At 31.7% G+C, this 16,082-nt stretch overlaps 2 protein-coding genes across 2 annotated transcripts; one reads left to right on the top strand and one right to left on the bottom strand.

The window, feature by feature from the left end:
• Positions 1-9,131: 9,131 nt before the first annotated feature.
• Positions 9,132-11,693, bottom strand: LOC108846131 (UDP-glycosyltransferase 76D1). The gene is made up of 3 exons (XM_057005943.1): positions 11,171-11,693; positions 10,791-11,088; positions 9,132-9,894 (listed from the first exon to the last, which is right to left on the bottom strand). Exons 1-3 carry the CDS (start codon positions 11,625-11,627, stop codon positions 9,288-9,290), a joined length of 1,362 nt encoding a protein of 453 aa, XP_056861923.1. The 5' UTR covers positions 11,628-11,693; the 3' UTR covers positions 9,132-9,287.
• A 3,169-nt stretch (positions 11,694-14,862) lies between these two features.
• Positions 14,863-15,775, top strand: LOC130509139 (protein STICHEL-like 1). Its single transcript, XM_057004802.1, has 2 exons — positions 14,863-14,997; positions 15,122-15,775. Exon 2 carries the CDS (start codon positions 15,164-15,166, stop codon positions 15,773-15,775), a length of 612 nt encoding a protein of 203 aa, XP_056860782.1. The 5' UTR covers positions 14,863-14,997; positions 15,122-15,163.
• Positions 15,776-16,082: the final 307 nt, after the last annotated feature.

Consider the following 16,082-nt stretch of genomic DNA (forward strand, 5'->3'; position numbering starts at 1 on the left):
TCACTGAGGATCTCGGAGATCAGTATCTAATTATTGCGAACCCTCTAGATCTTTGGACAGAGTTAAAATCCAGATACACAATAGTGTTATTACCAAAGGCTAGGCATGAGTGGATAAATCTCAGATTTCGGGACTTTAAGTCCGTAGATGAATATAACTCAGCTCAAATCAAAATCGTTTCTAAATTGAAACTATGTGGTGAAGAGGTAACAGAGGAAGATTTACTGGAAAAGTCATTCCTCGCAGCTGATCCAAGGGATCTATTGTTACAATATACCTACAGAAAAAATGTTTCACCACTTATACGAATTTGATCTCGTATCTATTACAAGCTGAGAAGAATAATGAGATACTAAAGAAAACCAGTGAGATGAGACTTCCTGAAGCCAATAAGGCTGGAGAGAATAAGGATGAATCCAAAGAAGCCACGTCCAGAATAATAAAAGGAGTGGTCGGCTTATACATTGCCTAAGAATTGAGATTTTGACATTCTGATTTTATGTTTTGATTTGTTTGTCATTTATATTTTTTTATATAATAAGAGTTGTTTTAGTTTTATATTATCATGTTTGACTTGCTTGATAATTTCTTGAATGATAAATGACAAATGATTTTTTTTTTTTTTAAAAAGAGTATAGTAATTAAATTTTTCCGACCAAAGGCATTGCCTAAAGGGGGCATGAATTATTCACCCAAATAAAAGACCCATTTGAGTTATAAAATTTTGAAAATGAATGGTTTCCACATTGAACCAATGGGCAAAAGAAATATAAATTCCTTAAGATTATAAAGAAAGTAAAAATCGCCCAAGGCATAAAAATGGTCGAGACTGTACTCCCAACTGATCTAAACTATGCTAAAAGATCAGTATGATAAAGGCAAAAGGCCTAGGTAACCAGATAGGTTGACCACGAAATTTTATACACTTTATGGCATGACTGGACTAGTCATCCAGGTCTTTAAAATTGATGCAAAGATTGATATCGAAAAAAGGCACAAAAGAGTTATCCCATAGAATCTCACGTTGTGTAACATGTACACAAGGGAAACTCAATAGGCTATAATGTTCCAAGCATCTAAAATATTTATAGCATGTTCATGAGGGGGAGAAATGACACTCCCGTGGTCCATGAACAACACTAAAAATCCGAGTGACATGGTCTATGACCATGATAGAACTTGGCCGAATTCTTTGTGATACAAAGATCACTAGCTAATGCTTGGGAACACATGGATTTAAATGTAATAAAAATATGCATCAGGCCATATAAAGTTAGCATAGATATTCCCACCTAAGAATGATAAAGGGTCATGATCCAGACATAGACCATCCTAAGAGATTATGTATAGACCACCACAATAATATGTGCCGTCTAGGATGGAACCTCATAAAAAGATGAGATAAGATTGGCAATATATGTTGGATATGAGAATGCTTTCTCCCACGATTTTATAAGAAACCTTGAGCCAAATATGGGTGATCAGATTAAGGCCAGGTTTACGGATTGCATGATTAAATCCGACTATCCAACATTAGGGGGAGAAAGAAATAAGCTGGTACAAGTATAAAGAAATGGAATGGTATTAACCATCCTTATCTTGGCAAGATCCTCGGAGCAGAGAATATGATTTAAGACGTCCAAAGAAAGATCATACAAAGCTAGCTAAAAGAATGCCAGACAGATTAGACCCGAAAAGAAAAGAAAAGAAAAAGAATGACTAAGTCATACCAGCTTAAGCACCACGAAATTAATGTCCTAGAAGAGACATAATCAAGTTGCTATAGAGTCTAAAGATAGACCAATATGTTCCATAAGATAAGGAACCTCGGAAATGAAAAGAAAGGTGCATAGAAATGACATATCTGAGGTCATAAGGGAAACCATACCAGACATTGAGATAAGGCTGCGCAGCTAAACATCAAAGGAACCAGACCATGTAGTTTGGGACGCCAAACTACAAGGTAATGAAGGTTCTTAGTAACAATGAAATCTCTAATCGATTAGTTCATGTCTGGAACACAATGGAACCATACATATAATAGAGTGTCGACACATACACACATAAAAGATAAAGATGCATAAGGAAATATCACTTGAGTTTAAAATATATAAGCGAGGATCAGAACCCACGTGAATACAAGAATGCATTCATAGATTAAAAGGTTGAAACCGTGGGGGTTTAAAAGAAAGATTCAAAGAATCTATAAAAGAGATGGGTGTATTGGCCATATATAGAAACACCATCTGATAAGATAAAACCAGTGAAAATAGGTCATGTGTGGGAAAGAAGAAGAAATCGTGAGACATGGACTAAGGTGTTCATATTCCTATTTACAGCATTCAAAGAATGGCTTGATTACACAAGGATACACACAAAGACTAAGGAACAGATTATAAGGAGATGTACTCCTATGTGGTGGATGCTACTATAAATTCGAAAATGATAAATGTCTGGATATAAGTAAGAAAGAAATGTAGTAAGCAGCATGTTGATCACTGGATAAAGAAATGATAAGAATATCAAAAAGATGAGAAAAAAAAATTCTCATGGAATAGTTTTGTTCCTAAACTATTCATGGACTGAAACAAGGCAGCTGCAAATGATAGACTAAGAAAATACTTAGTACAATCAGTCCATAGATCCTTATAGAAAATATTATAATTCCTTGTGTTTATGTTTATACCAAACCAACCTAAAGAGAGGTTCAATGATACAAGTTATCGATTGATTTTGGACAGAATATGATGGGACTAGAAATCTTAGCCATATATGAGTATACTGGCGTGTGATGACAAGGTCTATGACTTAACATGTATGTTTTCGAAAACATAGCATTGTCTACGACAAAATGAAAAAAGTCATGAGACATCATCCAGAGATAGTGACCAGAACAATGACTGAGTCAATAATAAAATGAAAGTGTCCACGGTATGGCAAAGCCATGAGACTAGAGGAACTGTGGGACATGAGAGGACCTGCAAGAAAGATTTAATCGCAGGATAGAGGTACATCCAAGTACTGGTCGAGTACTATCCGAGTACTGATTGAGCATCATCCATCCGACCAGAACATGAAGACATTGTCGAGTGGTCAGCATCAAAGGAGCACGTCTTGACCATGTCCAAATGAAGTTACAGAAGGCCGGCGAAATTACAAAGTATTACAAAAAGCTCATCGACCAGATAGAAATGCATCGTCCAAAGATCTACAGTGATGCATTCATCAGGGGGAGTTCATGTGTTGTACTCTTTTTCCTGTCCATGGTTTTCCATTTTGCCACATTGGTTTTGGGGTTTTCCAGAAGAGGTTTTAATGAGGAAACATTAAGCATGCAACGAACCAGTACCGGATGTGTCGATCAAGGGGGAGTGTTATGTACCAGATTATGATCGACATAACCGTACCGACCGTAGGAGATAATGCTTATCGACTGTTATACTTATCCACTTAGGATAAACACGACCTGATGTATATATATATATATAAGACCCATGGTCAAGATTAATAATAAGAAACACGTTTCCCCACTTAGTTTTATAACAATATTTAAATTTTTAATTTCAAATATTTGGACAATCAAATATTTCAGTATATATTTTTAGAAGATATGTGAGATTTAAAATAGTTCAAAAACATAAACCTTAGTCATTAAAAAACTTTCTCTTAAAGAAAATAATATTATAATTAATTCAGATAATTGGTTGTAGAGTTATTTTATATTTTAGTCTAACACATGAAAAACCAAAAATACTCTAGCTCTCAAGAGAAAAAAAAAAGAGAATGTGTTTTTTGTGTAATTCCAATATGACCAATACACTGATCGGAGTCTTTTATTTGTAAACGGTTTTGTGTGGGCTTTAAAAACATAATATAATAATTCCTTACCTGCAAATATAATTATTTTCTATAATAATATATAAACATTAAATTTATTTCTATAAAAATGCTAAAGTGTTTTATTTAATTATATATAACTAATTGATAAAAATAAAGAAATTGATAAAACATATATATATATATTCTTTCTCTAATTCTACAATTAGTTACTATAAATAATTATTTATAATATCATTTGTGTTATTTGATAATTTGTATTAATTAGTTCTAGAATTACCTTTTATTTTTAGATCTGATTAAAACAATAACTAATAAATGTTAACAACCAATCAAATTATAACTATTTCTTAAAATGTGACCTTTTAAAGACAAATAATCAAAAATCAAGTAAGTGGCTTCTCAATTAATGTATAACTAGAGTTTTGACCCGCACACAGGTGTGCGGGTACATTTTCCAATTTATATAACTTTTTCATTTTGTTTATATAACAAAATTAGTTTATGTTTGTTTATAATTTGGTGTTGTATGTTGTGTAACTTTATTAGTAAAGTTGAATATTGGTAGATATTTTTTATTCTATTATTTCTTATATGAAAGGTAATTAAATATTTTATTTGCCAGAAATATTATATGCATAATAATATATATAACCAACTGTATATAACACAATTTAGCATCTCTTAAAAACAAAATTATGGATCGGTTGGAAATCATTATTTCGGCCAATAATAGGCCTGTATATGTCGTGCATGTTTAAATCTAATGGCCTTTTATGTTTTGTCGGTTTGGTTTTGGAATAATATTGATAGTGATAATGATCTGGGCCACATAGGTATAATAAGCCCAAAGAAACCTACGAATTTATGGTGATGTGAAGGAATGGTGTACCGAAACTTTTGTGTTTATACATGTATAAAACGACATGTGCGTAAGTGAGTGGCGTGGGTATGTAATTATTGAGGAAAATTCAAGGGTATTTCTTATTTGTACTTCTCATTTAATAGATTAGACTAGGTGGTTTCCGGTAAACTTGTGGGTACAAATTTTGTTATAATATAATATTTTTTGTGTTTCGACCTGCGATAAAATATTTTAATATTTTAAAACTGAAAAACTTGGTAGCAAATTTTAAACATATTTTATTTATTAATACTTTTTAAAATTTTAAATAGGATTTATGCAGTATTTAGTTAAATTTCTTTTACATCTTTTACAAATCAATAATTCATTAAATTGTTTTATAACATTATTGTTAGAACATATATAATTTAATTGGTTTGTAGATTAAATTTTCTTCCATAAAAAATATTAAAATCCAAAACATCAACTAATGTGACAAATAGACTCACACTTGCAACTAAAGTATAAACACACAAAAAAATTATTAATAATATTCTTTGGATTTTTAATAAAAAGTTAAGAATATAAAAAAAATCATAAACTTAGGAATATACTTTTATTCATAATATTCTTTGGATTTTTTATGATTGATGTAATTTTCTGGTTACTTTCTTTTAGATAAAATCAAAACAATTTTTTTTTATTTTTGAGATTTTGAAAAAGTTTTTGAAAATGATGAACTTGTAAGAAAAATAATATTTTGAGATGGATTCTGATTTGATAAAGTTTAAAACCTCTTAGAAAGGAAACTATACAATTTAAATAATACATAAAATATTTGCAAATTTTAATTTTTTGAATTATTTCTCAGAAGTTTTAGAATCCTTATAAATAGTTTCATAAATCTTTATAAATAGTTTCATAAATCCTAATAAATAGTTTTATAACTCAAGAAAATAATTTGTTATCAATGATCAATAATTTAAAATCTTAACTTTAAATAATTTATATACATTTTATAAATATTTTGCAAACTCTTATAAATAATTTTATAAACATTTTAAAACTTCTGTGATGATTTAAAACCTATTAACCATCATACACATTTTGTAAACTCCTATAAAACGAGAAGTTATTCTTTATTAATGGTTTTATAAATATTTATAACATTTTGTATAGATCTTTATATATTTATTTGTAAGCTCTTATTCATGATATAATAATCATTATTGATGATTTAAAACCTTAAAATGATTACCAAAATATTATATACTATTATATATCTGGTATAAATCATTACTAATGAATCAATATAAATGACTTTAATTTTTTAAATATATATATATATATATATATATATATATATAAAAATCATAACAGATGATTTTAAAATATTTTAAATAATTAATAAAATCGTTTTATGATGCATCAATATTTATTATAATATTTTTTATTAAAATTATATGTTTTATATATGTATATTATGACTTATATAGAAAATAAAATTTTAAAGATTGTTTATAATAGAAAAATAAAGCTAGTATATTAGTTTTACCACCAACTTTTTAACAACATACTTCATATAATTTATAAATAGCTTATTAATAAAAAATGAAATGAGGAAATATTATATAGAATTTTCATATTTGATACTATTTGATACTATAAATGATTATGCATAAAATATGTAAATATATTGGCAACTAACATTAATTGATTCTATGATTTTTTTTAGATTTGATTAAAATAAATAAAAATTAAAAATCATCGACCAATGAAATTATAAGAATTTTTTTCTGTATGAGTGACACGTCAGCAGAAGTCAATAAAGTGATTTTTAATTTAATATATAGGAGGATATGATTTATCTCTTTAAAACTAAAGATAATTTTGGTTAAGGTAAACATAAAAACATGTATTAGGAAAACGGTATAATCAATTTTTCTCATAGTTTGTTCCAAATCACACTTTCTCACTTTAATTTAGTGTTTAGCATAAAACTCAAATGGGTTAAGAAAATAAATTCTTCCTTAAATTACCTTTGATCATCACACTATTTTATCAAACACTAACTCATTCAACCAAATTTTTTTAATTAAAACTAATCAAAGTTTGCATATCTTTTAGAATTATTGTTTTAATTTATTTTAAATTAAATTAAAACATACACATATTAATTAAATCTGATTAACTATTAAAAAAATAATATATCAATTTTAAATAACCAAATGTCGTTATTTTAGGCAAAAATACTTAATATTAATGTGAGATCCAATATTATATGAAATGAAATGTTTTTATTCGCATAAATTTTGTTAAACTTTTTATTATCGTACATTTTAAAAATTTATTATAGCGTAAAAATACATCTCATTAATTTTTAATTAATTTTTTCTTACTTTCAATTTACAGTATATTTCCTATCTTTGACTTTAACAATTGTAGAGATGGTCATTTTTATTGAACTTCCTTACTAAATTTATTTTAACATTTTAAAAACACATAAAACTAATTAGTTCACATTTATAGTAACACAAAAAGTACATGTACCTCGACAAACAAATAAAAATTAAATACATAAGAATATAAAAATACCAAGAACACAACAAACATATTTTATTATTCTTCTCTCTTGTTCTTTTATTTATGTCTGCTTTTCTTCCTATTAAAAATAAGCATGCTAATTTTATTATAATCCAAGCTATATAAATTATATTAATAGAGTATTAACTCTAAAAAATTCCTGTAAAAATAGCTTGATTGATATAATTAAATGACTTACCATATAATAAATTAAAAGAATTACAAAATAATATAATTTTAAATGACTTACCATATAATAATTTTTAATTCATCTGTTTATATTAAGATATGAATCAAATAAACTTTTTGATTAATATATGTTTAAATAACTTACCATATAATTTTTATATTTTAAAATATAAAAATATTTTAATCATTTCTAAAAGTGATAACGCATATATGATATCACATTATCATTGGAAAATGATTGCTATTCAATTTACATATGTAAAGTGTCGTATAGGTCTACTTTTAGGTTATTTTTTACAATTGCAAAATTCACGGGTTACTTTATGTATTTGCAAAAAAAGTTGTGATTTCATACAAGTAGACTTCCTATTCAGTCAACACTTTTAAAATGATAGTTTTGCAATTAACCAAAATTCACCCGTTTTTTTGACTTTTAGAAGTAGATTTCATATGCATTCTACATTTTTTTATTTTTTTAAAAAGAGGTTAGTTTTGCAATTAAATAAATTTGAGTTTCTACGAGTTGACTGCAGTGAACGTCTACGCATGTGTAGACTTTGCATGAATTATACTCTCAAATCCGATGGATTAGTTTTGCAATTAACCAAAATAAAATAGTAGATTTCATATGCAGTCTACAATTTTTTTTCTAATATTAGTAGACTGCATGAGAGTCTATACTTCAATTAATTATTGGTCAATTTTTAAACATTTTAGTCAAACAGAAAACTAACATATTCAACGAAGTAAAAATTTTGGTCAAATGCAAAACTGAAATTTTGTAAATTTTTTCTAGTAGTCTACTATGAAAAGTCAAAAGTTTGGTCAAGTGGAAAACTCACATTTTTTAGACTTCCCGGGTATTCTGTAGAATGTAGCTTCCGATGAATTCTACTATGAAAAGTCAAAAGTTCGGTTAAATGCAAAACTTGCCTCTTTTACATAAACTTTTTAGTATGTCTGCCTAATTTTTTTGGTTTGTTTTAAAAGGTAAACACGTAGAGTTCTAGGGAAATGTGCGTTAAAAATAGTTTGGTCAATTCTAAAAACTAACATGTGCGTTGACAAGTAGACCACATCGTAAGTCTACACATATGTGTAGACATAGAAAAATGTTTACTATCGCGACACAAATTGGAAAAATGATGAAATGACATTATTGTAAATAAGGAGAAAAATATAAGGTCTATTTGGTTTTTTTGATATTTTTGAAAGTAATAATAAATTAAAAAATAATGGCAATTTTATAAATATTCCAAATATTTTATTATAGAAAACTTGATTCTTTAAAATTGCTAATTAAAATGATTGCAACAAATGTCAATAGTTCTTTTTAAGATATTGACATGCTTTAAAGTTTACCTAAATATATTTTACTATAATCATTTATCCTCAGCAAAAGATAATGGTATAAGATTATGTAATAGTAAATTTTCTTTTTCTTAAATCTTATAAAATTTTGTAAAAGAATATTTGATAGTAGTTTTCCTTTTTCCAAATCCTGAAAATATATAAAAATTACTTAATTAACAAAAAAATTGTACAAAGTAATGATCTTTAGAAAAAACTAATTATATATGTTAAAAAAAAATTAAAATAAAATTGTTTGATAGTAATTTTATAAAATAGTTTCAACTTATTACAAAACTCTACTACAGTCTTAAAAGATTAACATAAATTTGCATCCACGCATTTTATTTTCAGAAAAATATAAACTAAGAAATATAAACTAAGATTAACATACTTATCTAACCGACTCTCCTCACCATAAATTTTCCTCTCACAATTTCTTAGTTTATGTTTTTTTTTCGTGGGAGACGACCATGATGAACACTTATGATGACATTATTGAATCGACCAAGCTCATTAAAGCACCATATGACGACCCTCCGATGCTTACAGAGTCTTCAACCAGCTTTTTTAGTTCAGTAGCCCTCTTTCTCATCTTTTTACTTTCATCACCCACCATAAGCTTCCTCACAGACGTCTCTACGATTTTTCTGTCCAATTCACCTTCAACCTCAAATGCAGTTTGCCAAACATGTGTCATAAGTCTAGTATTTACCCTCTGATCCCCTGAGTATGGCCTGCAGATCATTGGCACGCCACTGCTTATGCTCTCCAAGCATGAGTTCCATCCACAATGGTTCCAAAACCCTCCCACCGCTCTATGCCGTAGCACCTCCTTCTGTGGGGCCCAACTCACTACAAAAGCCTTGTCGCCATGGGTCACCGTCTGGCTGAACTGTTCCGGTAATGAGTCTAAGGAGTTTTGCCCCGTTATGGAACCTGGTCGGATCACCCATAAGAAGGGCTGGTTACTCTGAACCAATCCCATGGCCATCTCCACAAACTCTTCTTTTTGCGTCATAGCCAAACTTCCCATGCTTATGTAGATCACGGAATTTTTTCCTTGCTTGTCAAGCCATCTAAGACAGTTTCTGTAACGCCCCGACCCGCCCACGGCTAATGGGCCATCCACGCCCGCTCTCTCGGCCCGTGGGCCCCATCCCATCCGACGGTCGATCGTTAATTTTCCAAGGCTCGAAATCATCATTTACTGACCCTGCAATCACCACATGACCTTTCCCCGTGCTTTGGCCTCACTCACACGGTATCGCGAATCACTTCCCGATAGGTCACCCATCCTTTCACTACTCCAGCCCAAGCACGCTTAACTCTGGAGTTCTAAACGGATGTGTGACAGAAAAGGTAAGTCAACTTTGGTGACATAGGTAGCCAAATCAATTCTCTTAAGCATTTTCACATATCACAACTCGGGATGTTACAATTCACCCCCTCTCAAAGAACGCAACGTCCTCGTTGCGCTCTACGACAGGTCTCAAGACGCCTCTCAGGTCAGAACTGAGACGGCTAACCAGCTCTGATACCACTTGTAACGCCCCGACCCGCCCACGGCTAATGGGCCATCCACGCCCGCTCTCTCGGCCCGTGGGCCCCATCCCATCCGACTTTTATGTAACAACCTGTCCTGCGGAACCACCCGTCCGTAGACCCAAGCTCACAGCGCTGCAGCGCACCGACCCCAACCCCTCCATTATGAGATCTCACTATCTCCATAATTAGGTTGTTGGTGAGGTTCGAACCCCCGACCTCACCCTTTAACAGCATTCCACAAGACAAGCTGTCACCAATTGACCTGCAGATCAATTGGTGACAGCTTGTCTTGTGGAATGCTGTTAAAGGGTGAGGTCGGGGGTTCGAACCTCACCAACAACCTAATTATGGAGATAGTGAGATCTCATAATGGAGGGGTTGGGGTCGGTGCGCTGCAGCGCTGTGAGCTTGGGTCTACGGACGGGTGGTTCCGCAGGACAGGTTGTTACAGTTTCTTTCTTCTTCAAACAAACTTGGACATGTGGTTGCGGAATCAGTCATATGGAGTGGACCAACCAGATATACCGGAACGCCCCAGGTGTCTTCTGCAGCTGATGTGAATAAGTTCTCTAGACAATTGGAAGAGTTGTGTATTATACCTGAAGATGTGTCTCTCTTGCTTACGTTACGGTAAAGTAACATCAGTCTCTCCATAGATCCATAAGCTGTCACGGGTAGATCTTTGTATCGAAAGGGATGAAACTTCGGTACCAATTCTTCAAGTTTAGATCTTGCTTCTGGACAAAACAAACCCCACGCATGACGCATCAACATTTATTTTAAAAAAAAAGGAGATTAAACTTATTAACAATAGGCTACCTTCCCCATGGAGTAACCATTTGTCTTGGTTCTCCATAAGCATACATCGACTGATAGAAGTAGCAGCTGAAGAAGCACTAAAGACCATCTTGGGAAGATTCAGATCTTGTGCAACTTGTCGAGGGAAGTAGACGAACTCATCATGAATAATAAAGTCAACGTCATCCTTGTGTGTTAGAAATTCTTTCAAGAGGGGTTCACAGAGAGAGTTAAGCTCCAGGATAAAGTCAAGGAGCCCGAGAGACGACATGTCGGATTCTGTCAAGCCGTCATCGATGGTGAAGAAGTTGATACCCGGGAAGTCAGCGGAGATATCGTAGAAATTGTATTGGGTTCGAACGATAGTAATGGCAAAGCCTTTGGAAGAGAGGAATGAGGCTAAGTTCATCATCGAAGGTAAATGGCCTTCGAACGGTGCAGGAATCATCAGCACTCTTTTCTGGAGAATTTCGTCCATGATATCTATTTTTTTGTCTCGCTAATCAGTCGAGTTTGAATTTTTTTTTTTTGAACAAATCCTCGAGTTTGATTATTTGTTTCAAGAAAAAGTAGGGGAGTCTGATCTATACTATTAAAAGGGAAGCAGTCTTGAAAAGTGTACTTATAAAAGTTGTTTTGGACTCTTTCATTTTTTCTAGGCCACCCTATTACATATAACAAAATCTTGTAACTAAGCTATTTTATACTCCCTCCGTTTCATATTATATGTCGTTCTAACCTTATGCACACAGATTAAGAAAACATTTAATTTTACATATTTCCAAAATAAAAAACACTATTACCAATACACCTAACCATGTATCAACCAATAGAAAAATAGAAAAGAGAATATTGTCAATAAATTTTGCATTGAAAACCGAAAACGACACTTATTTTGAAACAAAAAATTTCCTCTAAAACGACATATAATTTGAAACGGAGGGAGTAGCAACTTAATAGGATTCTCTTTCATTTAAATAAAACTTATTACTGTTATTAACTTTAAATGTTACTATAACCTAAACCGTTGGCTTCTAACATTTTGAATATGTGTGTAAGAAAGATTTGTACAAACCACTGTTTCCATTACTAATGTTTATATATTTTTTTTTGTATCGAATGATGGTGTGGAATTAATTTAAAACAACATTGTACCTCATCTATACTATTAAAAGGGAATCACTATCAAAAAATTTACTTAAAAAAATTGTTGAATCCTTTCAGTAACTAATTATTTTTCGTCCAATTATTTGAAAAATTGATTTGAGGATGCGGGTTATGAGTTTTTTTATGCGGGCTTAGTATGAGTTGGTGGATTTTGGATCGCGGCTACCCGTCGATCCGTAAATTATTTAAAAAATAAAAAATTAAAAAAGTAAATACTTTTTTTAAATACAAGAATTTAAAAAGATTAATTTAAAATTCATGTATAATTTTTTATAGTAATTAAATTAAATAATAATTTTTAAAATATGTATATAACCCACGGATAACCACAAAATTAAGCGGAACGGATGCATGTACAATATTATTTGTTTGCAGGTTGTGCGGGTCATATTTTTAACCAAAACAAAGTTGAAAATCTGCGGGGTGGCGGGTCAGCGGGGCGAGTTCGATCCGCAACTCAGCTTTAACTGTGCGTATATCAGATCAATTTTTAAATTACAATATATTTTGATCTAAATTTATACACAAATATGATTACAAAAATACAAATATAATAAAAAACAAATATAAAAAAAATTAATTTAAAATAAAAGAATATACCTGCTCTTTTAAAGGCGGGTCAAAATCTAGTTATTTGATATTTGATTAGTAACTTCGTGGAAAGCGGACTTCGTCTTTGTCTTTGTTTTTGTCTTCTAGGAAAACAGTTGACCGTTCACTTAGTAGCCAGTTTAATTAACGCCAAATTTATTAAGATTCATAGAATTCGGTATCTTATTGCTTCACCATCACTTAAAGTAATCGGACGCAACAGGTCATAGCTTTATATTAATGCCAACTTAATAATGATTAGGAAGAAATTATATGTCGGGTGAAGTTTCCGTATCCATTTGGTATCATTTCATGGTCTATTAAGATTTTGGGTTTTCAATATTAGAGATTTGAATCTCATACAGATATTTATAAATTTTGGTTGCGGTTAGGTTCAGATTCAATTTGAATAACATGTTTAATTGTTTTTTTTTGGAATTCAAGTTTATACTTCTCAAATTTTTTGTTTTCTTCCTTTATCTTTTTCAAGTAAGGATAAACCATCATTCACATTGGGTCGCTTTATGTCCCGAGTCGTAAGTGGGTTCTTGTCATGCAGACGAACTTATGCATTTTTTACAATATTTTTTGGAAAAATCATCAATTCGCCCGAAGTTGTGAATTTTATACTGTTAGTATTTAAAATGATTTAATCATTTTATTTTGTTGGAAACATTTGGATGTTTAAGTTAACTGTTTCGAACTTAACGCTTGGCTAAATTTTAATAGAAAACAACATGTTTCATGTTTTCTACATAAAATCTCAATGAACATGCATATACCAACGGTGCGTTGCATTAGTGGTTTAGTGCTTGGAGTAGGTTCTATTGTACTCCTAGTTCGATTTCAGTTGGGAGAGATGCTTTACACCATGTTATAAGGTATTAACGCCGGCTGGTCCCAGGCCTGGGAGGACTATTTGGGCCTCACCTCCTAGTTTACAAAAAAAAAAAACATGTTTCGTGACAAAATTGACAGGATAAGTTACATTTGATTGTATTATATGGGTTTGTGTTATATGATAGTATATGTTGAAATGGTTAAAAAATGGCCTTCGAACAATGCAGGAATCATCAGTACTCTTTTCTGGAGAATCTCGTCCATGATATTTTTTTTCCTTTTCTTTTTTGTTTCTTTTCTCTCACTATTCCTCGAGTTTGATTTTTTTTTTTTTAACAAATCCTCGAGTTTGATTATTTGTTTCAAGAAAAGGTCGCGGAGTCCGATTATTTGTTATTGATTAGTAACTTCGTGGAAAGCGGACTTCGTCTTTGTTTTTGTCTTTGATCTATGAAAACAGTTGACCATTCACTTAGTAGCCAGTTTAATTAACGCCAGATTTATTAAGATTCATAGAATTCGGTATCTTATCGCTTCACCATCACTTAAATAATCGGACGCGACAGGTCATAGCTTTATATTAAGGGGGTGTTATTGGATTCTGAATTTGCAGAGAGTTTTATAGATTTGAATTTTATAATGACTCTAGTGTTATTCAATTAAGACTTTTAAAAACTATGTTAAAGTCTGATGTTATTGGTTTATGAATTTATAATTAGTAGTTAGAAGTTTACAAAAATCTTGAGTTATTGGATTCATTGTTTTATAATGTCAATAAAAATTTTGTGTTATTCAAAAAATAACGAAAGTTATTGACTTTGTCATCTTTTAAAATTTGTAGTTATTAGATCATTGATTTATGAAAACTTGCTTCATAAAATATGTCTCTCGAAGTATTGCAACTAGCCCTAGTATTCTCAAAAACTCTTTTTCTGAAGGTTTTGCAAAAGCTAATAGATCGTTTCTCGCCAACTCTCTTCTCTTTCTGCTATGTTCACTTACCAAATCATGATGCGTGTATGACTTGGGATGGAATATCTGTGGAGCTCGCTCTCCTCAGAGTGAACAGCTCCAAATCCACCTAACTACCCTGTCTAACCCTCGCCTTTCAAGTGTTGATGATTCTTACTGCTGGAGAATAAATGACCAAGAGCTCAGTTCTTTCTCGGCAAAGAAGACATGGGAGTCTGTTAGACAACGCGAGGAGGAGAAGCCATGGACCTCTAATGTGTGGTTCAAAGGCTCTATCCGTAAGTATTCTTATACTATGTGGCTCGCTCATCTGGATAGACTTCCGACGCGCTTTCGTATGGTAATATGGGGTTTAAACACCTCTTCTAATTGCTGCTTTTGTGACTTGGAACTTGAATGCAGAAACCATCTCTTTTTATTATGTGAAGACAGCTTCCATCAGGTATGATTGTCCTCGGTCCTTCACCTTCGTTTTGTAGGAGCAGCTGCTCACCTTCGTTTTCTGATACTCCTAAAAGGAAAAGAAGTAGCATCTTATGTGGTGGGAGTCAATATAGGCATATACATTCTTCTGGGAGATGTAATAATAAGCTGAGTGTTGTACCTTTGCTTAGATATGGTGGTGATAGTAGAGGAGGGTCATCTTTAGGGATTGATGATGATCTTTCAACTAAGTTCGGAGAGATTGATTTAGAGTCTCAAAGTAGATTAGATGGGGGAAGATGGTCTACTAGTTGTAAGAGTCAAGAAGAAGGAAGTACACCGGAAAATATGCAGAGTTTGAGTAATAAGTACAGACCGATGTTCTTTGATGAACTCGTCGGACAGAGTATAGCTGTTCCGTCATTAATGAACGCTTTGAAGAAGGGTAGGGCTGCTAGTGTTTATCTCTTCCAAGGTCCTAGAGGAACTGGGAAGACATCTACTGCGAGGATCTTCTCGGCCGCCTTGAACTGTGATGTGGTGGCTGAAGAAATGAAGCCTTGTGGGTACTGCAAAGAGTGTAGTGAGTTCATGGCAGGGAAGAGTAGGCAATTCTGCGTTGTGAAGGGATAATAACAAATGCAACAGATATATATTATTCAATACTTTAGAGATAAACTCTACAAAAGTTTATAATTATCTTTACCTTTGAATTCTGTTATAATCTATAAAATTCTTCGACAAGATTTTTAAGAATCTAGAAATTCTTTTTAATTCTATTAAACTCATTATTTTCTAAAATAATCAAAACTATTTTAAAATCTTAAACCAATAACACCCCCTAAGAGAAAAGGTCTATGATAGAAATAAAAGAGTTTTTTTCACAAATATAGAACACACAAAAAAAGACCAAAATGTTTCATTAAAGTGATTAGTTTAC

This window comes from Raphanus sativus, chromosome 3, assembly GCF_000801105.2.
Source record: "Raphanus sativus cultivar WK10039 chromosome 3, ASM80110v3, whole genome shotgun sequence".
Classification (NCBI taxonomy): Eukaryota; Viridiplantae; Streptophyta; class Magnoliopsida; order Brassicales; family Brassicaceae; genus Raphanus; species Raphanus sativus.

Excerpts from the sequence above, each read along its gene's own strand:
- LOC108846131 (XM_057005943.1), bottom strand. The coding sequence starts at position 11,627 with ATGGACGAAATTCTCCAGAAAAGAGTGCTGATGATTCCTGCACCGTTC. Across the intron at positions 11,089-11,170 it reads ATGGTTACTCCATGGGGAAG|AAGCAAGATCTAAACTTGAA; the intron begins GTAGCCTATTGT and ends TGTTTTGTCCAG. Across the intron at positions 9,895-10,790 it reads GAAAGAAACTGTAACAACCT|AAACTGTCTTAGATGGCTTG; the intron begins GTCCTGCGGAAC and ends GGGGCGTTACAG.
- LOC130509139 (XM_057004802.1), top strand. The coding sequence starts at position 15,164 with ATGATTGTCCTCGGTCCTTCACCTTCGTTTTGTAGGAGCAGCTGCTCA.